General features: G+C 44.9%; 1 protein-coding gene across 2 annotated transcripts in view; it reads right to left on the bottom strand.

Annotated features, from left to right (window-relative positions):
* YTHDF2 (YTH N6-methyladenosine RNA binding protein F2) overlaps positions 1 to 4,308 on the bottom strand; it is a 33,646-nt gene extending 29,338 nt beyond the window's left edge. The window contains exons 1-3 of one of the 2 annotated variants that reach the window (XM_012750549.3): positions 3,961 to 4,308; positions 3,444 to 3,468; positions 2,799 to 2,878 (exon numbers count right to left, since the gene is read on the bottom strand). In XM_012750549.3, the coding sequence (XP_012606003.2) occupies positions 2,799 to 2,878; positions 3,444 to 3,468; positions 3,961 to 3,987 (132 nt within the window). In that variant the 5' untranslated portion in view covers positions 3,988 to 4,308. The remainder of the gene's footprint in view (positions 1 to 2,798; positions 2,879 to 3,443; positions 3,469 to 3,960) is intronic. The other variant, XM_012750550.2, reaches the window with a different exon arrangement.
* Between the last annotated feature and the right edge of the window lie 18,336 nt (positions 4,309 to 22,644).

Raw genomic sequence — 22,644 nt, 5'->3', positions numbered from 1 at the left:
CATTCCTTAATCATAAACTAAAATGTAAGGTTCACTACCTACAGTTTACAGTGTTAGCCTCTTGGCAAACTATCTGGGAACATCAACAGATGCCACTGTTTAATTATAATCTGGAAAAATGCACAGTGGCTTCCAGAGGTTTTTTTTTTTTCTTTTTTTTTTAAGAGATGGAGAGGACTTGCTCTGTCACTCAGGCTAGAGTACAGCGGCATCATCATTGCTCACCACAACCTCAAACTCCTGGGTCAAGTGATCCTCCTGCCTCAGCCTTCCCAACAGCTGGGACTACAGGTGTACACCACCATACCCAGCTAGTTTTTTAGAGATGGGGTCTCGCTGTGTTGGCCAGGCTGGTCTCAGCCTCCCAAAGTGCTGGGATTAATTAGCCGGGCATGGTGGCACATGCCTGTTGTCCCAACTACTCAGGAGGCTGGGGCAGAAAAATTGCTGGAGCCCAGTTTGAGGCTGTAGTGAGCTATGATGACACCACTATACTCTAGCCCAGACAACAGAACTCAACCCTGTCACAAAAAAAAAAAAAAAAAAAAAGTGCTGGAATTACAGGCATACGCCACTGCAGTCTAGCCTAGAGTATTTAAAAAGGAAAGAAAAACAAAATATATTGCTACCTCCTTTGCTTCACCTATAAAATAGCTATAAGCCAAAATACATACCTAACTTTTCCATTAGGACCTGAAATGTATAATTCTAAAGACAGTGTACAGTTTATACTCTTAAAAAATCACAGAAATACTCAGAAATATGAATGTATATTCAACTAGTCTTCACATTAGATACAGATTACATTGTAAAAGCCTCACTCGTGATCTTACTTCAGTTTGTACTGAACTTTTTTTTAATAAATGCTATGGCTCACAGAATAATCCCTTAAGTGAAACACCACAGGTATACAAAATTGTTCTCCACAGATGTAGATACTGCTCAACTCAAAATATAGCAGTTTACCCTAACTTCAAAATAGTTCTGGTAATATACGGATCCATTAGCTATGTTCTTAAAGAGACTCGGATGATCACAACTACCTTAAGCCCTAAGTTTGTATTACACCAAGGCCAATGGTACTCCTTAGCCACTAACACACATCTCTTCAATATTAACTTTTCCAACTAATGTGGTTTGATAAAATCGTGGTGCTTTTCTCTGCCAATTTAAATTTTTTCCTTAAAAACAAAAGTCTTTCCGCATGGCCTCTGTGTTTAAAAGTTCTCAAAGGCAGTGTTAAAATTTTAACAGACTCAAATCCATTATGTATAAGAAATTCAGTCTATACTCAATGGATTAAACAGTATTATTTCAATATAGGCTGAAGAAAATAGGATATAAAGTAGCTGAATTACTCGAGATGATCAACTAAAAAGAAAGATTTTCAGGTTACTCTTCTTCATATACTCATCTAAGATTTACGTTATCCTAAAAAATTTTTTTAAACAGACATTTAAGGTTTGGCTCACCTAAGAAAAACCAAATGCACTGGCTATGCCAAGATATAGCTGAATGCCTACACCTGATCTGGCAGGCTCCACGTGTGTGCCCCTGAGCTTAAAAATCTGAATTACACCATGTTTTACAAGAACTACCAAGAATTATGTTTCTAAATGCTCCCCCTCTCCCTGTTATGATTATGTAAGCAAACTACTTCAATAGCAGGAACCTATTAATAGTGCATTCTTCTACTTCCTTCCCTACTTTTCCTGATTAACTGGTTGTCTTCTGTGAAAACTTTTTTCTAATCACTTGTTTAGGTGGTTTCTTTACAGTATAGAAAATTTTACAGAGAATCTAAAATTTTTATGTAAGAATCAGGTCCAAATATAAACATGTAGTAATGTCAAATTATTCAAGACTATCAACCATATTTCATATAGCGTATGTTCAGAACTTATAATTATTCCAGAATCTTCTTGATCTTTTAGGATATTTTGGAAGAGAGATGGTCTGTTTTCTTTTTGGTCTATTAATCTGGGGAGTTATAGTAACCAAAACTTGTCTTTGGGACCCAAGATGATAAGGTAAGTTTTTATATTCATAGGCCATATTAATATTTCAATCTACATGCAACTTTATCTTCACATTGGAAGACAGATTACATTGTAAAAACCTCAATCACTTTTGATCTTACCTTGTCCTAAACAGTACTTTAACTCCATTCTATAAATCCTATAGCTTCCTTCAGTGAGAAGGTATGCAAAGTTGGTTTCTATAGATGTAGGTACAGCTCAACTCAAAAATGTAAGTACCTAAATTCACTGAATTAAGCTATGTATATGAAAAAAAAAGTAAAAGAGTAAACTAATTTTAATTTAAAAAAATAAAACGCAAGTACCTAACTCCAAAATACTGACAATCTGAGAACCCATTAGCACTCAATGAAATTCAGGTGACTTCATATCAGAATTCTCTCATCACATATTAATCCAATTTTCCTAAAAGAAAAAGTTCTCTAGGGTGAAAATTCAGAATATTTAACAAGTATTGGCAAGTATTCTTAAGTTTTACCCTGCTACATTCTTGAGAACGGGGGTGGGGATAATTACTCAAACAAGTGTTACTGTTAGTAAACATAAAGTATTATCAGTACCACAATCCCAGTACAATATGTTTACTGACAATAAAGAGACGGGAATCTTAAAGGCCTATAAAATCTGTAATAACTGTTTTATAACACACTAATAGGTATTAAGAAAGTGAATCTCCAGAAAATGAAATTTATTGATAGGGCAGAGAAAGAGTAATATACTACACCCTTTGATCAGATATGTAAATGGTTAACTACTCACGGGCCTTGCCTGTGGACTCAAGTAAGGTTCAAAATCATCATCGTTTAATCCATCCTTTTGATGTACAGATCCATTTTGTACTAAGGAAAAAAATTCAAATTAGGAATGACCCAATCCTACCATCTCCCTCCCAAATTAATCAAACACCCTAGTCAGAGAAAAACCTGACTAGTTAGAAAGGAATGTCAACTTAACTTCAAAAGGATAGACAGTGAATGCTGAAGCAATGTCCGTCAGTGAAAATATCTCCCTCCACCCAGAGCAAGTTGGTCTAAAAAGGTCATTTTATTGGCTCCTTCTAGATTTCTATTCCGCCCCGCTTCCCCTCCCCCATCACATGTGAGTACTTCCAGACAGTGCTCCACGAGGATGAAAAACAAAGGCCTTCTAAGACCTACAGGAAACTAAGGACCTGGGGCATTTCAAAATCGAATCCACCCTCACCCTTAATGAATTACTCCTTGTTAGCTAAAAAGCTGTTGGCCAGCTGCAAGAATACACCGAAAGGGTCAATACTTCAGCGTGAGGCACCTGCGAACTAAGCGGCTTCCGAAAGGTCCTCTCCCTGGGGCGCTTCCCCGAGACCCCGCCCCCACTACTCGGCGTCCCCCTCCCGGCCAGGGCCGCCGGCGGAGCGGGGCTTACCTTTGTTTCCTTGACCTTTTGGTCTCTGAGGGCGAAGGAAACGTCGCCGAGCAGCAAGTTGTCCGAGGGAGAAACAGAAAAGCAAAGACAAATTAAAGCAGGGCCCGAAAAAGGAATAAAGGAGCAGGCCTGAGGGGGAGGCGTCAGGAATGGTGGTGAGGGGGAGGTGGAAAATGGGAGGCAAGTGAAAGCGCTGGGCCGGCGGGGCCCGGGGAGAAAAAGCGGGGGACGCCAGCAGCAACGCGGGGAAACCGGGGCTTCGAGGAGGGGAAGGAAATAAGGAAGGAAAACGAGGCCCGCTGAGGAGGGAACGCGGAGCGGCCGGTGGGCTCCGAGGCCCGGGAAGAGCGGGCTGAGGGCGAGGCGCTGGGCGCGGCTGGCCTCAGAGGCCCGAAACCCGGCCCGCGAGATGCGCCGCCTCGGCTCGGCTCGGCCCGACCGGGGGCGGCGGGCCCGGGCCTAGTCAGGCTCTCTCTCGCCTCACACAATGGCCGAGGCATGCGGGCCGGGCCTGTACCTGCTCCAAGAGGCTGCTGGCCGACATGGCTCTCGGATCCTCACGGGCGGAGACGGCGGCGAACTCTCCTCAGCGCGGCGGCGGTGGCGGCAGACGAGCCCCGGCTGCGGAAGCAGGCGGCGCGGCGGCGGCTTTTGTCCCTGACACTCGGGGGCCTCGGCGGACGCAGCGGAGACACAGCGCGCGGCTCGGGCTCCGGCTCCGACTCGGCGACGCTCTAGCCCGAGAGCTCAACGCCCGTCTCTATGCTTTTACGCGCGCGCCCGCCCCTCACGGCCGAAATAAGAGCGCCGAGCGGCGGAGGCGGGCGGCGCGCGCGATGCGGGCGCTGACTCTCACATTCACTCACCCACGCGGAAGGGGCCTGGCGCGAAGCAGCCCGGGAAGGAAGAGGCGAGGCCGCAGCGCCCTCTGGTGGTCTGGAGGAGCGGAAGCGGCGCGCGCGGCCTCCCCGCCCCCACTGCCTCAGGATTGGGGCCTAGGGAGGTGGGAGCGGCTAGGGTCTCGCGGAGAGGTTTTGACTAGCACCTGGAGAGAGTAGCTGTAGCTTGAGAAAACCGTCAAAAGCTGGTTTCTCAATGATGGAGCGGTGTCCGGAGACGGAGACCTTAAAATGAACCTGCCTCCCAGCTGCAAGTGGCATCCCACCCCCATCTGGGAGGGAACCCGAAGAGGGGTCACAGAGCCCCCAAGGAAACTTTATGGGGGGGTCCTGCCTTGGAGAGTGACACCCCCACCCCTGGTGAGGGCCCTGGTCATCCTCCTCTGTTAGCAGATTGCAAAAAGAGTACCCCAGAGAGCAAAATCTCCACACAAAAAATCTATTCCCTGGCAAAAGAGGTTCACTCCTTAACATTGCAGGGAGGGGAATCTACATTTCCACCGGAAGTCACTGGCCCCCAAAATAATCTGTTAAACTGTGGACTTTATTTCCAAGAAAAAATACACCTCACACATCTACACAAAATGTTACATTTACTTTCTTTCTTTTTTTTTTTTTTTTTGAGACAAGACTCTCACTCTGTGGCCAGTGCCCTGCGTGGCGTCAGCCTAGCTCACAGCAATCTCAGACTCCTGGGCTCAAGGGATCATCCTGCCTCAGCCTCCCGAGTAGCTGGGACTACAGGCATGCGCCACCATGCCTGGCTAATTTTTTTTCTATATTTTTAGCTGCCTGGCTAATTTCTTTCTATTTTTAGTAGAGACGGGTCTCACTCTTATTCAGGCTGGTTTTGCTTGGCCTCCCAGAGTGCTAGGATTACAGGCTTGAGCCACCATGCCTGGCCAAGAGGGAATGTCCTTGATCTGGGGAAGCAAGGAAATTAACATTATTCCAATACCTGCTGTGGGCAAAGCTTTGTTGTGTGTTTTCACACACATTCAAATCTTTCAACAACTTCAAAATAGCTATGTATCTTCGTTTCACAACTGGAAAAACAGAGGTTTAAGTAATGTGACCAAGTTTACAAAGCTATTACATAGCCAGGTGTATCTGACATTAACAGGAACATAATCTGCCACCCCCACAAAAGAAATCCTCTATTCAGGAACCAAAATGCAATGGGGACCCAAAGGATAGGCATAAGCATTTTTAATCAGAAAACTCAACTCATCCAGGGATATTTGATACTAGGAAAGTCCATCTAATAGCTTTTGTTATTGCAAATAAGTTGTAGTAAACAGATAAATAATGCACTATTAATTGTTAACCTAATATATCCACTTGCTGAATACAGGAGGCTTTGGTGGACTCAGTAGCAAAATAAATATGATAACGTGGCATCTTGGATTTTACATCATAATTTTTTTTTTTTTTTTTTAGAGACAGAATCTCACTCTGTTGCCCAGGCTAGAGTGCCAGGGTGTCAGCCTAGCTCACAGCAACCTCAAACTCCTGGGCTCAAGGGATCTTCCTGCCTCAGCCTCCTGAGCTGTAGCTGGGACTACAGGCATGTGCCACCATCCCTGGCTAATTTTTATATATATTTTTAGTTGTCCAGCTAATTTATTTCTATTTTTTTTAGTAGAGACAGGGTCTCACTCTTGCTCAGGCTGGTCTTGAACTCCTGAGCTCAAAGGATCCACCCACCTCAGGCTCCCAGAGTACTAGGATTACAGGCATGAGCCACCACACCCGGCTGGATTTTACATCATAATTTTGCTCAAAGTGCTCAACGCTTTTTTTTTTCCCCTGCCCATAATCACATTTATAATAGGAATGAATAAGGTCAGGCACCAAATGTGATGATGTACTTTTAGTGGAGACAGTAAAATGTCAAGTCTCAGAGTGTAGATTCCACCAAGGTAAATTTTTTTATTAATTAATTTATTTTTTATAGCCCAACCTACTCACCCACAAGATGGAGCCAGGGTGGGCCCAGGGAGGGCAGGGCTCCCACCAAGGGAATAAAAGGCACCCAGTAATACTTTTTGAAAAGATAATCAACCAGTTAGCCCCATGGTCCAGATTTATGTATAAACTGTAACCAGTTGCCTATCCTTACCTTTGAAGGCAGGATGGTGTTGTAAAAAGAGGATTAGACCAGGAGTCATATGCTGGGAGACAAAGGGTCTAAATACTGGTTTTCCCACCAGATGTGCAACACTGGGTAAATTACTAAACCTTTCTCAGATTCCCTCATTTGATAAAAGCGGATAATAATACCAACCTAACAGGTTTATTGCAAGATAAAGTTTAAAGAAAAGCAGACATTAAAGCATGTCTGGTACATTGTAGGTTCATTTCTTATAATCCCATTAGGGGATGTAAGTAAAAATTCTTTCCTTCCAGTAACATCTTCATGGTGCCAGAACTTTTGATTAGTTCCTTTGGGATTACCTTCTGTTCTCCAGGAGTTCCCAGTTAAAATGCAAATATCCTTGGGAAAAGGGTAATCTCTAAACGTGGATTAGTTTACCAGATTGGCTTTAATAGGCCCCTGAAGAAACTGAATCCACAAGACTGATATATTTAATCACTGGAAAGAGGGAGGGGAAGTTGGAATGTGCAGTATTATTTTATAGTCTGGCGGAAAGAATACCGTACTGGAAATGGGTTTAGATTCTAGTTTCAGCTCTGACCCTGGGTGGATGAAGCATTCAATCCCTCTTGCAACAAATATTTATTGAAGGCCAGAGTATGTACTGGGGAGAAAGTCTTAAGACAGTTCCCTTCTTCCTTAAGCTTTAGACTACTTAGGGAAACTGAGACTAAGCAAATAGTTACTCAGTTACAATTATGGAAAGTGCAATGAGGAAGTACAGACAGATGTAGTCTCCTCAGAGGAGCTGGGGAAGTTTCCCCTGAGGAAATAAGCTTCAGCTAAAATATGAAGGATGAGGAGAAATTGGCCAGGCAAGGAGGGAAGGGAAGCGAGAGAACAGTATGTTTCAAAGGCCTTAAGCAAGGACGGAATTTGGCACTGGTGACAAACTAAAAGAAGGCCAGCATGACTGGCACATAATGAGAGAGAGGGTGGCACCAGATGAGGCTAGAGAATTGGGCAGAATGGAGAAAAATAAAGACTTTAGTCTTTCATTATAAGCAATAATCAGCCAATAAAGGGTTAATAGGAGCATACCAGGCTGTGGTTTAGGGTTTTAAGAAATTCCCTCTGGTTACAGTGTGGAAAATAGATTTAGGGAAAAGAGAGTAGATTAGGAGTTAGAAGAGTGTTGCAGTAAATCCAGGCAAAAATTAATGGTTAATTATTTATAAGCTCTAATACAGTGGCAGGGAAGACAGCGAGAAGTGGACAAAACTGAGAAGTTGTAGAAGGTAAAATGAGAGGGGTCGGTGGTTGACTGGATTGGGAGGGGAGACACTATAGGAGAAGGCAGTACCGAGGATGTTACCTGGTTTGATGAGAGCATCTGGGTGGAGGAGGTGCCTTTTTCTGGTGTGGAGGTCGGGAAAGGGCACACATTTATCTTTGGACTTGCTAGGTTTCAGGAAAACATGATTATCAGATGTAAATGCTTTGTAGACAGTTAAAGGGTTTTGAACTTAGAAAAACAGGGCTGGGGCTGGACGTGGTGGCTCATGCCTGTAATCCTTAGCACTCTGGGAGGCCAAGGCAGGTGGATCGTTTGAGCTCAGGAGTTCGAGACCAGCCTGAGCAAGAGCGAGACCCCGTCTCTACTAAAAATGGAAGGAAATTACCTGGACAATTAAAATACATATAGAAAAAATTAGCCAGGCATGGTGGGGCATGCCTGTAGTCCCAGCTACTTGGGATGCTGAGGCAGAAGGATCATTGAGACCAGGAGTTTGAGGTTGCTGTGGGCTAGGCTGATGCTACACTCTAGCCCACACAACAGAGACTATGTCTCAAAAAAAAAAAAAAAAAAAAAAAGAAAAACAGGGCTGGGAATGCAATCACGGGGTGCCTTTGTTATACAGATATTAGTTAAAGCCAACGAAATCCATGAGATTTCTTCAGAAGAGAGGGAGAAGAGCATCAAACCAGAGAGGAGGGAAACCAGGAGAGACAATAATTTCCTCACTCATCTATTTCCAAGACTGTAAAATAAAGAAGATGGACCGTAAAAACTTCTGGTTCCACCATTTTAGACCTCTGGTGGAAACCAAAGGGATCCTTATAGATATATAAGGGGTGGGGTGGTAGTAAGAGAGATAAATAAATAGGAAGGAGAAAAGGGAAGATTTTATGTACTCTTCAGAACTTTTCCATGGACTAGACTGGGTCCTAGAGTTCTGGTTCTCAAATTTTCCAGTTTTCCAAGGCCTTTATCAGAACAGTAGACTTCATCACCCAAGTTATCCCCTTAATATGGCAGGAATAAAAGAGACTTCCCGTGGAAATGTTTATATACCTCACACAACTAACTATAAAAACCTATGTTTAAAAATTTCTACTGGTTCTCTGTGGTCTACATGGTGTACAAAGCTTGTCACTCTCTAGTCCTGTGTATTTCTGAAGCCTCAGCTGCCACGTCAACCTGAACACTCCATGCAGCAGTCACACTGCACTTTTTCCCAAATGCACTTTCTGGAGCCCATGATTTTACACATGCAGTTCTTTTTGCCTGAAATGCCTTTGCCCTCTTCCCCAGCAATTGCTATCTGTCCTCCAAGATCCTTACTTTTTCAATGAAGCCTTAGTTTTTCTCTCAGCAAAAAGAAGGTGCCGTTCTTTGTTCACACATATTGATCATATCTCCTTATGCTAACTTAGTGTATTAAAACTACTTCCATCAATTCTTTCTTTCTTTTTTTTTTTTTTGAGACAGAGTCTCAGTCTGTTACCTGGGCTAGAGTGAGTGCCTAGCCCAGTGCGTCAGCCTAGCTCACAGCAACCTCAAACTCCTGGGCTCAAGCAATCCTCCTGCCTCAGCCTCCAGAGTAGCTGGGACTACAGGCATGTGCCACCATGCCCGGCTAACTTTTTTCTATGTATTTTCAGTTGTCCAGATAATTTCTTTCTACTCTTAGTAGAGACGGAGTCTCGCTCTTGCTCAGGCTGGTTTTGAACTCCTGATCTTGAGCGATCCTCTTGCCTCAGCCTCCCAGAGTGCTGGGATTACAGGCATGAGCCACCGCACCCGGCCAATATTTCTTTTCTTTTGGAAATCTTGGACTTAGTTGAGAATCTAATGAAAGTAATGAATCTTCTCTCCAGAAAAATACACATACACCCACATTTTTGCATAGGATCTCACTAACCATCCCCTCCCATAAACCCATCTGCCCCATGGGCTCCAGGTAAAGAAAACCCCTAGTTTACAAATTGCCTCTCCAATAAATCTGCAGCTGCTTATAGGACAAAGAACTTTTTTTATTATTAATCTTTATAACTCAATGCTAAGTGTTTGAATTGATCTGTTATCTCATTGATTTTCAAAATTCTTCCTAGTAATATCAGTCCTCATTTTATAAATGAAAACCGGGTGGGACCATCATTTGTGTTAAGCAGTTAAATGTAGCTGGGACTTGGTGGCATGTGCCTATAGTCCCAGCTACTAGGGAGGCTGAGAAGGAGGATCCCTTGAGTTAGAGGCTGCAGTAAGTGACAGTGCCAATGTACTCCAGCCTGTATGACAGAGCAAAAGACCTCAGCTCTAAAAAAAAAAAAAAAGTTAAATGTGCAGTCTTAACTAACTTAATTGAATGTTAAAAGAAAAGCACTGTGGAAATGGAAATCTCAAGGTAAGTTGATGGTTGGCTTTTTAATGGGCAAGTGTTTTATGAATCTCTGAATGGAAGTATGAAAAGAGTAATATGAGAACCAGGCTGAAGGAAGAAAAGACCTACAGCTGTGCCAGGTGGCCTTAGGACCCTAGGAATTCACAGCTGTGCATATCCAAGGGATGCTGTTAGAGACATCAAGGGCAGAAAAGAACAGGAACCAAGAAAGTGCGAGTGCTAAAGGAGGTTTCAAGATTCAACTGGGAGTCTAGAGGTGAGAACAGAAACTTTCACTAGTCTAACAAGTGAGAAAGGTAATGACAATGTAATGAGTTTTTCATGAAGCTAAATTTATTCAGTGTAGAGGACTTTATTCTGAGATTATTTCTTTCCTAACTTTTTGATGTAAACATGTCCCTTCTTTTCAAATCATGGCAATGAGAGTTGGTGATTAAAAAAAAAATCCTTCGGGGGCAAGGGCAATATATGTAACCTTAACATTTGTACCCCCATAATATGCTGTGTCCCGGCCTGCGGGACCTTCTGTTTCTCGTGGGGTCAAGGGGGACCGTGTCTGAAAGAGATGGGCGAGAGAAAGGAACGAGACCAAGCAAAGGGTTGTTAAGGTCTACTTTATTTAGATTCTTAGTAGGTTTTATAAGCATACAGAAACAAGGAAGTAGAAACAAAAAATGCAGTGGGGTGACGGTGAGTCTTGGGTTTGGGCTAATCAGCCCCAATCAGTATCTTATCGGTATCCAGGTTTGTGACTGATTACTCGACCCCAACCTGGCAGGTGGTCGGGAACAATTGCAGTTAGCACACCCTGGAGCATTTTGGAATGCATTCTTTTCGGAGCTATAGCCGGAGGGTGGGGTGTTGTTTTTGTCCTAGGAATTTTTCTAGGGCGAGGCCCGTGCGTAGGACAAGTCATAAGGGAGTTGAGGGTCTCTGAGGGTCCTTGCCTCTAACATCTCCCTCTCTCTTTATTAGTATGAGGGATATTTATATAGGTTGGTGGAGAGCCTGTCTTAGGCTATGCGATGGGCTTCTGCGACCAGCACCCCAAATATAAGATTGGGCAATCAATGTGAAGGTGAGGCCTCTGTCTTAGGCTATGTAGGTGGCATCTAGCTCCAGCACTTCTGATTATGAAGTGTGCCCTCGGGCATGGACCTACAATATTCCCGTCATGGAGTTACCTCACTGCTGGCGGGGTGTGCATCTGGTACATGGCATCGCGATAATCCCGTCATGGGCGTCTCCACAGCTTTTGGAACCAACTGCGTTCCATGTCTGTGGCAAGGTCTGAGAAATTTAGACCTTTAGTGGGTGTGTTGGGAGACTCTTCATGGAGGTCTTCTCTGGAGCCTCTTAGTTTTAGCCATTGGTAAAACACGGAGACCAATTTTTGTGTGGCTGCGTCTACCTGTGACTTGACAAAATCAGTTAGTTTTTTGAATGCCCAAGGCTCAAAGGTGAGGAGCAACAGAAAACCTACAAGTGGCCCTAAGACACTGGGAAGCAATGTGGATAGCCAGGGGGATGTAGAAAACCAATTTTGATACCATGCTTTACTCTGTTCTCTCTGTTTTTTTCTATCTTCTAGGCTTTGTCTAACCCTTTCAATGCTACCTTCTACCAGACCTGTTTTATCTGCGTAGAAGCAACATTCTTCTTTGAGTGCTTCGCACAAGCCTCCCTCTTGGAGGAACACTAAGTCTAGGCCTCTTCTATTTTGCAACACTACCTCAGAAAGCGAAGCGAGGGATTCTTTGAGATATTTTAGGCCCTGCTGTAGCTCTCGGAGATCGTTATCGATGGCAGCAGAGAGCTGTAGGTATTGCTGGTTGGAGGTGACTAGAGAGGCTATGCCTGTTCCAGCCCTGTGGCACCAAGGCCTAGAACAACTGCGAGTGTTATGGCCGTGATGGGCTCTCTCTTTCTCGGGGCATTGTGGTGCCGCGCTCCCAAAATTTGAGCAATTCGTCAGCAGGACGTATAGTGAGTCTGGGGAAGAGCATGACTAACACACAATATTCTCTATGCTCAAGAAACGTTGCAGTGACTACATACGGGGTAAGGCCGGAAGAACAAGCAAAATAAGAGGTGTTAGATGCCTGAATATACTAAAAAGTGGAGTTGACAGTAATTGACTGATTGCATATTTTCTCTAAGGGTGTGGGAGGAAGCATTCTTGGGCTAAGAAGGCAAAGGCCTAGGCCTGTGACTTGGCTGAGTGTCAGGCCATCATGGGTCTCTAGGCCCCATCTGAGTTTGCTGGTGTCATTAGTAAATAATGGTTTACCAAATGTAGCGACACCTTTATAGAAGGGAGGCCGGGGGGAGTAGCATACCCAACACTCCTGATATTCTGAATTGTTGGCCTCTCGAATGGTCCTGACAGAGGCGTTGACTAGGGTGAGAATTAGTTCTGCAGAGGAGGGGGGCCCCTCGGGCAGGGTAGGTTGGTATAGGGGGGTAATGATTATCTAGTTTGCCCTGGAAAGACGTACAGTTAACTACCCAGTCATTATCATTTTGTATTAGCCACCGAATTTGAGAAGCATTGTAAGGGAGTATTATGATATCTGGATCCTTTCCAAAGAGCTTAAGGGAGTTTTCTCGCCCCAAGCGAATAATCTTAGCTACTAAGTAAGGGTAGGTGGGAAGGACTTTAGGGGGGGAAGCCGACAGGTGAACCCAAAAAAGAGGCTTGCCCTGCCAAAAGAGTCCCATGGGTGAAAAGGGGGTAGGGAGGACAGTAAAGTACAAGGGGGAATTGGGGGAGAAGTAGCCAATGGCCTGGGCATTTATGGCCTGCTCGACTAAATTAAGCGCTTACTGACCTTCTTTAGTTAGGGAGCGTGGAGAGGTTGGATTGGCATTTCCCTGCAGGATGTTAAATACGGGTTTTAGCTGTCATGTGGTGAGTTTTAAATATGGGCGAAGCCAATTAATGTGGCCTAGAAGGTGCTGAAAATCATTAAGGCATTGAAGAGAGTCTTTTCTGATTTGTACCTTTTGAGAGAGGACTTTGTTGGGGAACAATTCAAAGCCTAGGAACAGGTGAGGGGGGCAAACCTAAATCTTTTCAGGGGACAAGCGGAGGCCTCGAGCTTGTAAGGCCGAGACAACCTGCATGGTAACTTGATGTAAGGTTGCCTCGTCGGCCCCAGCAAGAAGAATGTCATCCATATAATGAATTATATATAGCTGAGGATGTTGAATTCTAAAGGAATCAATTGTCTGAGCTATATATTTTTGGCAAAGGGTAGGGCTGTTGGCCATGCCTTGAGGCAATACTCGCCATTGGAAGCGCGGAGAGGGTCCTATACAGTTTACTACCGGGAGACTGAACGCGAAGCGTTTGCAGTCATCTTGGTGCAACAGTATGGAGAAGAAACAATCTTTTAGGTCAATGACTATTTTATAGTATCCTTTGGGGATAGCTATGGGCAAAGGCAAACCAGGCTGGAGTGCCCCCATGGGATCCATTGTTTGGTTAACAGCCCGTAAGTCTTGTAGCAGCCGCCACTTGCCAGTCCTTTTTTGAATGACAAAAATGGGGGTGTTCCATGGTGAAGTAGAGGGCTCTATGTGTCCGGCAGCTAATTGTTCCTGCACTAACGCTGTAGCTGCAGCTAGCTTGTTAGATGGGAGGGGCCACTGATCGATCTAGACAGGTGAGTCACTCTTTTAAGTGATTTTATCTGCCTGAAGTGCAGGGGGATCAATGGCCTTTACGAAAAATGGTCTTTGAACCCTAGTCCTGATCTGTCTGACTTAGGGAGGGTGGTTAAGGGTGCTCTTAGTCCCTGACCCTCTTTGCCTAAACCCTGTCCTGGGAGGAATCCCTGTTTAAGCATTTGGCTGGCTACAACTTCATTGGGGCTGCACATAATGACATTCATTTGTGCAAGGCTATCACGCCCCCATAAGTTAACAGGTAGGCTCGCGACTACAAAGGGTTGAGTAGTACCTCTGTTTCCCTCAGAGTCTTCCCATGTCAAAATTTTTGAGCTCTGGAGAGTATCTCTAGACTGTCCTATACCTTGTAAGTGCGTAAGGGAGGGCTGCAGTGGCCATGAATCAGGCCAGGCATCTTGGGCGATAACCGTGGAATCGGCGCCTGAATCAAGAAGGCCTTCAAAAAGTTTACCATCTAATTTTAGCCACAGGGTGGGCCGTTCTTTGGTGATAGCTTGGACCTAATAGAGATCAGAAGAGCCAGGGCGAGAAGCACCTCGGTTAGAGGCGATGGCTGGGAAGGATGTATTAAGGGGCAAGGGTAATGCCTGAGCTAAGCGCTATCCCTTAGAGACATACACAGGGCCTGTAAGCGCACTGGCTAAGATGTTAATTTTCCCTGTGAAGTCACTATCTACTATGGAGGGGTGGACTCTGAGTCCCGCAAGAGTGGAGGAGGCTCGGCCCAGAATAAAAAAGAACATGTTGGCCGGTGGGGGTCCAAAGGAGCCAGTGGGCAAAATTTGAACACCATCCTCAGGTCTTAATATTGTGTCGGAGGAGGCACACAAGTCCACTCCTGCGCTCCTGTGGTTGCTCGGAGGAGTCTAAAGTCTGAGGGCTCTCTTGTCGGCTGTTCCCCGAGGCTGACTGAAATTGAATAGGACTGGGGGCACCGGGGCTGGCCCCTCAGGCCGTTTCCCGAAAGGGGAGGCAAGGGGTTTCTAAAGACATCAGTCTTGGAGCGGCATTGATTGGCCCAATGCTTTCCCCTCTTACAGCGAGGACAGAGGGAGGGGGGCTGGGTTGGCCTGCCTGGCGGCTCACTGAGGTTAGGGGCAGCAAAGGAAGCGGCTAAGGGGCACTGCCTCGCAAAGTGCCCTGGTTGACCGCATTTAAAGCAGTCCCTCTGTGCCACGGTCTCTTGGATGGCGGCCCCAACCGCAAGCTGCACGGCCTGCGATACCTTATGGGCGAAGGGGTCAACATCATTACACATTCTAATCATGTCATTAAGGTCTTTATTTTTTATTTATTTATTTATTTTTTTTTTTGAGACAGGGTCTCACTTTGTTGCCCAGGCTAGAGTGAGTGCCGTGGCGTCAGCCTAGCTCACAGCAACCTCAAACTCCTGGGCTCAAGCAGTCCTCCTGCCTCAGCCTCCCAAGTAGCTGGGACTACAGGCATGCGCCACCATGCCCGGCTGATTTTTTCTATATATATTAGTTGGCCAATTAATTTCTTTCTATTTATAGTAGAGACGGGGTCTTGCTCTTGCTCAGGCTGGTTTCGAACTCCTGACCTCGAGCAATCCGCCCGCCTCGGCCTCCCGGAGTGCTAGGATTACAGGCGTGAGCCACCGCGCCCAGCCTAAAGGTCTTTATTTTTGAGTTTGCCTCTAAGAATGGCCCTACAGGTGCTGTTGGCATTTTCATAAGCTAACTGTTTAATAAGCCTATTATTCTCATCTTCGTGTCCGAGGGTTCGTTCACCAGACTCTAAAAGCCTGCCCACAGGCCGGGCGCTGTGGCTCACGCCTGTAATCCTAGCTCTTGGGAGGCCGAGGCGGGCGGATTGCTCAAGGTCAGGAGTTCGAAACCAGCCTGAGCAAGAGCGAGACCCCGTCTCTACTATAAACAGAAAGAAATTAATTGGCCAACTGATATATATATAAAAAAAAAAAAATTAGCCGGGCATAGTGGCGCATGCCTGTAGTCCCAGCTACTCGGGAGGCTGAGGCAGAAGGATCACTTGAGCCCAGGAGTTTGAGGTTGCTGTGAGCTAGGCTGACGCCACGGCACTCACTCTAGCCTGGACAACAAAGTGAGACTCTGTCTCAAAAAAAAAAAAAAAAAAAAAGCCTGCCCACAAATTCACTAAAACCCTCTTGAGCTCCCTGGGTGATTTTTGTCAGGGGAGTAAGGACAGATCCCGTAGAGGGAAGTGTTCGCCAGGCACCGAAGGCGGCTGGGGCGGTCTGGAACAAAAGTCCAATTGGGAGTCTCCTTTGGCGCTGTTCAGTGGCAAATCTCCCCTGTCCGCTAAGCTTTTCAAGGGTCCAAGATGCAGAATTGGGGTTTTTTAAATTATTAGCAGCCGTGGTCTGACAGCGGTGGAGAAAGTCGGCCTTCCAAGATAGGAACTTCCCGCGAGAAAGGACCGCCTGTACTAGTTTGACCCATTCTCCGGGGAGCAGGTAGCCGCCCCCTGAGGCTGCCTCTAGGAGGGAATAGGTAAAGGGTGCATTGGGCCCACACGCCCTAACGGCAGAATTTAGTTCTTTTAAGGTTTTAAATTTTAGTCTGCGAAATTCAGTGGGCTCTGAGTCTGTTTCTTCTGGGAGGTCATCGCTCTCACTTTCTCTTTCCCTCCCTTCCGTATCCTCATTATCTGATTCTTGGGGCGGGGACTGGCTCGAAGAAGGGGCGGCAAGGTCTCCTTGCCTATTAGACCTGGTAACTACCGGGAATGCTAGGGCTTTATGGGAGGACTTTAAGGATTTTTTATTTAAGGTGGCGTATGACTGGGCGGTCTCATGACGTGGGTGGCTAATGAAGACCGAATCTTTAAGCGTATCTTGGAGGGAGGACAAGTCTTTGGAAAGCTGGGTAAATTCTTTTTGAAGTTGTAAGACATCTTTTAATTGCGTAACCCTTTGACTTAAGTCTTCTTTGGCACGCAAAAGTAAGGGCATTGTAAGGGGAGGCATTAACGAAGGTGTGCAAATCTGGGACGCATAAGGAGGAGGCCATTCGGGATTGTGATATCGGGCCGCTTCTTCTTCGAGGGTTGCCTCTTCTACGGGGTCGAGGGACTCTCGGAGGGGTTGTCTCTTGAACACCAGGTAATTAAATGCATGAGGGGCTGTACCCTCGGGTAAGGGAGGGTAAAGGGTCTTGATGTCTGGCCTACTAATCGGGGGCTCGTCCCTAGATGTTTGGAGCTCAACCGATGGGTCCTGAGGGGGCATATTAATACAAACTGAGGGGCAAGGGGAAGGGCATGTTGGTCTCTCAGGATCATTAGGAAAAGCCGACTCTCTGGACGCCTTTAAAGATGTTCTCGAAGCAGACCGCAACACGGGTCGGAGGCAGAATTCTGCTACTGAGAGCAGCTGCTTTTTATTGGGGTCTGAATCTGCTCCCTCAACAATATCTCTGATTAGTCCCCAGTAGGAGAAAACGGATATAGGGACGGCATCTGGGCCCTGATTCAGAAGTAAATTGTTTAGATCTCTGCCTACCTTTTGCCACTTGCGTGGGTGAATCTCAGGTCCACCAACAATGAACCAAGGACAAGCATGATCAATGAACACAAACAACTTTACTAGGTCCTTTTTCTTAACTCTAATTCCTCTCTCTCTGAGCGAGGCCTTGAGATCCTTGATAAAAACGGCCTCTTTAGACAAGGAATGGCCCATCTCAATGGGATGACAATGTAAAAAATCTACTCACCAGACCGTCGATTCTGTGAGCGGCAGAAAGGAGGTCTCTTCAGGGATTTTCCGGAGAACTGTCTGTAAACCGTGTGCATCTGACAAAAGTCCGTACCTCGAGCCCCACATTGGGCGCCACTTGTCCCGGCCCGCAGGACCTTCTGTTACTCATGGGGTCAAGGGGGACAGTGCCTGAAAGAGATGGGCGAGAGAAAGGAACGAGACCAAGCAAAGGGTTGTCAAGGTCTACTTTACTTAGATTCTTAGTAGGTTTTATAAGCATACAGAAACAAGGAAGTAGAAACAAAAAATGCAGTGGGGTGACGGTGAGTCTTGGGTTTGGGCTAATCAGCCCCAATCAGTATCTTATCGGTATCCAGGTTTGTGACTGATTACTCGACCCCAACCTGGCAGGTGGTCGGGAACAATTGCAGTTAGCACACCCTGGAGCATTTTGGAATGCATTCTTTTCGGAGCTATAGCTGGAGGGTGGGGTGTTGTTTTTGTCCTAGGAATTTTTCTAGGGCGAGGCCCGTGTGTAAGACAAGTCATAAAAGAGTTGAGGGTCTCTAAGGGTCCTTGCCTCTAACAATGCTGAAATTAAAAAAATCCTTATTTAGCAAAATATAATGTTGGGAACCCATGTTGTTCCCAAGACTTTTCATTTTATTGATAAATGAGATGTTAAGTCTGAGTAGCACTGTGCTAGGAAACAGCTTACCATCTCAATCTAAGACAATAGGTTGGAGAGAAAAATGGAAAACAAACAATATTTCTACAGATAGTGCTAAGGGGAAACAAAGCCACGGAGACCCTGGAAAAACTGGTTCAATTTTAAATTTGTGCCAAGAAAACATAGTTAAGCCAATGAATGTGTGTCTAAACAATTTGGGACAATGTTTTACAGATAAATCCTTCTGCTTTGATCCTTAGGTGGTAGCTACAAAGAACTTAAACTTGAACAAGTCAAGAATAGAGAGGTTGGCCAGGCATGGTGGTTCACACATGTAATCCTAGCACTCTGGGAGGCCAAGGTGGGAGGATCACTTGAACTCCGAAGTTCAAGACCAGCCTGAGCAAGAGCAAGATCTCATCTCTATTAAAAATAGAAAAAATTAGCCAGATGTGGTGGTGCACACCTATAGTCCAAGCTACTCAGGAGGCTGAGGCAGGAGGACTGCTTGAGCCCAGGAGTTCAAGGTTACAGTGAGCTATGATAACACCATTGCACTCTACCAGGGTGATAGAGTTGAGACTCTGAAATAAATAAAGTAGACTATAACTATGTAGTTTTTTCACTGTAAAAGGGGGTAAATGATGCTATCTATCACATAGGACTGTTGTGAGGATCAAATGGATTAACATGTGAAATACTTAGAACAATGCTTGGTACATAGTTACTCTTCAATAAGTTTTGGGTATTATTAATTATTCATGCATCAATTATCCATCAAGCTTCCACTACATGCCAGGCACTGTTCCAGGGATGGTGGAAACTGCAATGAATGAGAGATACAAAAGAGGTCCCTGCTGTCATGGAGATTCCATTCTAGTTGGAGGAAGAAAATAAATGTATGTATGTCCCATAAGTAAAACAGAGAAAAGTAAAGCAATGCAAAGGAAAATAGGAAGTATAGTGCAGGGGGAAGTCGCCAGTTCTTATAAGGTAGCTGTTAGGAAAGTCCTCTCTGATAAGGTAATGTCATTTGAAGAAAGTGAAGAAATAAGCTGTGTAGTTATCTGAAGGAAGAATGTTAAGACAGCAGTCCCTAACCTTTTTGGCACCAGGGGCTGGTTTCATGGAAGATAAATTTTTTTCTTAATTTTAGGGAGCGCAAAAGGGGCGGGCAAAAGAAGGAGGGGCCATGGAAAACAATTTTTCCATGGACCAGGGGGTGGGGACGAGGCGGAGCTCAGGCAGTGATACAAGCAATGGGGAGCAGCTGTAAATACAGATGAAGTTTTACTTGCTCACCACGCACGTCCTGCTTTGTGGTCTAGTTCCTAACAGGCCATGGACCCGATGCAGCTCGGGGTTGAAGACTGCAGTTCTAAGAGATTATTGAATTAAAAAAAAAAAAGCTACCAAAATAAATAGTTCTGGGTTTGTAATAGTTGCAGGGTTTGTGCAAAAGCCATGCCCTATGTATGGCATAGGGCAGTTCCAGTCAAGTGTTACTGTGAGGAAATGTGAACACACTGTTTTTAGACCTTCTTGTTGTTCTTAAGAAAAACTGAGAATTAGCCAGCATAGGGGTGTGTCCTGTAGTTCCAGCTACTCGTGAGGCTGAGACAGGAGGATCCCTTGAACTTAGGTGTTCCAGGCTGCCGTGAGCTGTGATTGCACCACTGCACTCCAGCCTTGGTGACAGAGCAAAGACTCAGTCTCTAAAAACAAACAAAAAACTGTATCTGAGTTTTTCATGTGAACTGTCCTAATGTTTGAAACTCTGGAGATCTGTAGACATAAATTCATATACATGTTCATCAAAAGACATGGACAAGAATGTTCATAGAGGCATTATTGTAATAGTCCAAATTGGAAACTACCCAAGTGTCTATTATTAGTAGAATGGATCAGTTATGGTATAGTCACAGCTTCTATATGGCAATGAGAAGGAACCAACCACAACTTCACACAACATTCTGGATGAATCTAACAAACATAATGTTGAGGGAAAAGAGCCATCACAAAAGAGTTCAAGAAGAGAGAAAAGTAAGCCATGGGCAGGAAGGGTAAAGATTTACCTATTGTTTGAACACCATATTTTAGGCTAAAATAAAAAAAAAAAAAAAAGATTTACCTATTGGTTACAATGAACACTATTTGGATGATGGGCACACTAAAAGCCCCCACTTAAGCATTATAGAAGGTATCCATGTAACAAAAACATCTGTACCCCCTTAATATTTTGAAATTAAAAAAAAAAAAAGCCATGGTTTTTGAGAGGTAGCTAGTGTTTACCTTTCAGGGTGAAGTGTTAGTAATTTTGTGTGTGTGTGTGTGTGATCTGGAACCTGGTTTCATAGGTGTGCTCAGTTTGTTAAATTTATCAAGTTGTCACATGCCTGTAGTCCCAGCCACTCGGGAGGCTGAGGTAGAAGGATCGCTTGAGCCTAGGAGTTTGATGTTGCTGTGAGTTAGGCTGATGCCACAGCACTCTAGCCCAGGAACCGAAGTGAGACTCTGTCTCAAAAAAAAAAAAAAAAAATTTTTTTTATCAAGTTGTATAATTTGTTCACATTCCTGTATGCATTTTCAATAAAAAATAAAAAACAGGCCAGGCGCAGTGGCTCACGCCTGTAATCCTAGCACTCTGGGAGGCCGAGGCAGGCGGATTGCTGGAGGTTAGGAGTTCGAAACCAGCCTGAGCAAGAGCGAGACCCCGTCTCTACTAAAATATAGAAAGAAATTAATTGGCCAACTAATATATATAGAAAAAAATTAGCCGGGCATGGTGGTGCATGCCTGCAGTCCCAGCTACTTGGGAGGCTGAGGCAGAAGGATCCCTTGAGCCCAGGAGTTTGAGGTTGCTGTGAGTTAGGCTGATGCCACGGCACTCACTCTAGCCTGGGCAACAAAGCGAGACTCTGTCTCAAAAAAATAAAAAAATAAACAAAATTCATCTAGGAAGCAAAGTATGTCTTAGCCTGAGCCATGGACCATTAGTAGAGAATCAATCAGATATAAAAGACAGGTTTTTAGAATCTATGTGTTTTAGGGAATTTAGCTACAGCCCCTATACAAGCACATCACAAAGGTGCTTCAATTCAGGTGATTGATGGTGTTAAGAAGCTGCTTTAGCTGGTGAAGACTGCAGTCTATAAATTTATGCACAGGTTTGGGTCCTGTGGGTGTCTAGAGTTGGAAAGAAATGATTGTCTCAAGAGTTGATGAAAGAGTTACTGACATGGCAGAATTTGGGAAATAAATCATGGTTCCTAAAAACAAGAGCTAGAGAAGAAGAATCAAGTAAGAGTATGGATAGGGGAGTTTGAGGAAAGTAGAACCTTCTAGAAAAAGTCAAATTGCATAACTCAGGGCCAGAAATGGTGTTCCAGGATTGGGAAGGAAACTTGAAAATAACTCAAATAGGGCTGCCCAAGGACAGAAATTCTAGGGACAAAGAGACTCCAAATACAGCAAACACTTGGGGTCCCTGACAACCTTGCCTGTATGGCAGTAAGTCTTCAGGCTAACTGCACAAAAATTTCCCAGGGAGGAATTACCCTAGGTTTAGAGAATCTGCCTCCCCCCCTCCCCCCAAAGTGGTCAATTGTACTAGGAAAGTTATCTGAAAATGCAGGAGCTAGGCTAGTGTCTAACTTTTTGTCTCAGAGAGGACTACTTTCTAAAAAACATTGCCCAAGGTATATCACAACCTCATACTAGCTCACAGCAACCTCAAACTCCTGAGCTCAAGCGATCCTCCTGCCTCAGCCTCCTGAGTAGCTGGGACTGCAGGCATGCACCACCATGCCAGGCTAATTTTTTCTGTATATTTTTAGTTGGCCAATTAATTTCTTTCTATTTTTTAGTAGAGACGGGGGTCTCGCTCTTGCTAAGGCTGGTTTTGAACTCCTGACCTTGAGGGATCCTCCTGCCTCAGCCTCCCAGAGTGCTAGGATTACAGGCGTGACGGCTAATTTTTTTTCTATATACATTTTTTAGTTGTCCAGCTAATTTCTTTCTATTTTTAGTAGAGACTGGGTCTTCCTCTTACTCAGGCTGATCTTGCACTCCTGACCTTGAGCAATCCACCCACCTCGGCCTCCCAGAGTGCTAGGATTAGAGGCGTGAGCCACCTCCCTGGCCACCTATTTGTTTTTGTTTGTTTTGTTATGTTTTGTGACACAGTCTCCCTCTGTTGCTGGGGCTAGAGTGCTGTGGCATCAGCCTAGCTCACAGCAACCTCAAACTCCTGGGCTCAAGGGATCCTCCTACCTCAGCCTCCTGAGTAGCTGGGACTACAGGTGCTCACCACCATGCCCGGCTAATTTGTTTTTGTTTCCATTTTTAATTACCAGGCTAATTTTTTCTACCTTTTTTTTTTTTACACTGACAAGTCTTGCTTCTAACTCTACCTTTTTTTTTTAAGCAGAGACGGGATCTTGCTCTTGCTCAGGCTGG

Source organism: Microcebus murinus, chromosome 2, assembly GCF_040939455.1.
Source record: "Microcebus murinus isolate Inina chromosome 2, M.murinus_Inina_mat1.0, whole genome shotgun sequence".
In the NCBI taxonomy this organism is placed as follows: domain Eukaryota; kingdom Metazoa; phylum Chordata; class Mammalia; order Primates; family Cheirogaleidae; genus Microcebus; species Microcebus murinus.
Note: the sequence above shows the minus strand (reverse complement) of the source record. Positions and strands in the feature narration are given on the sequence as shown.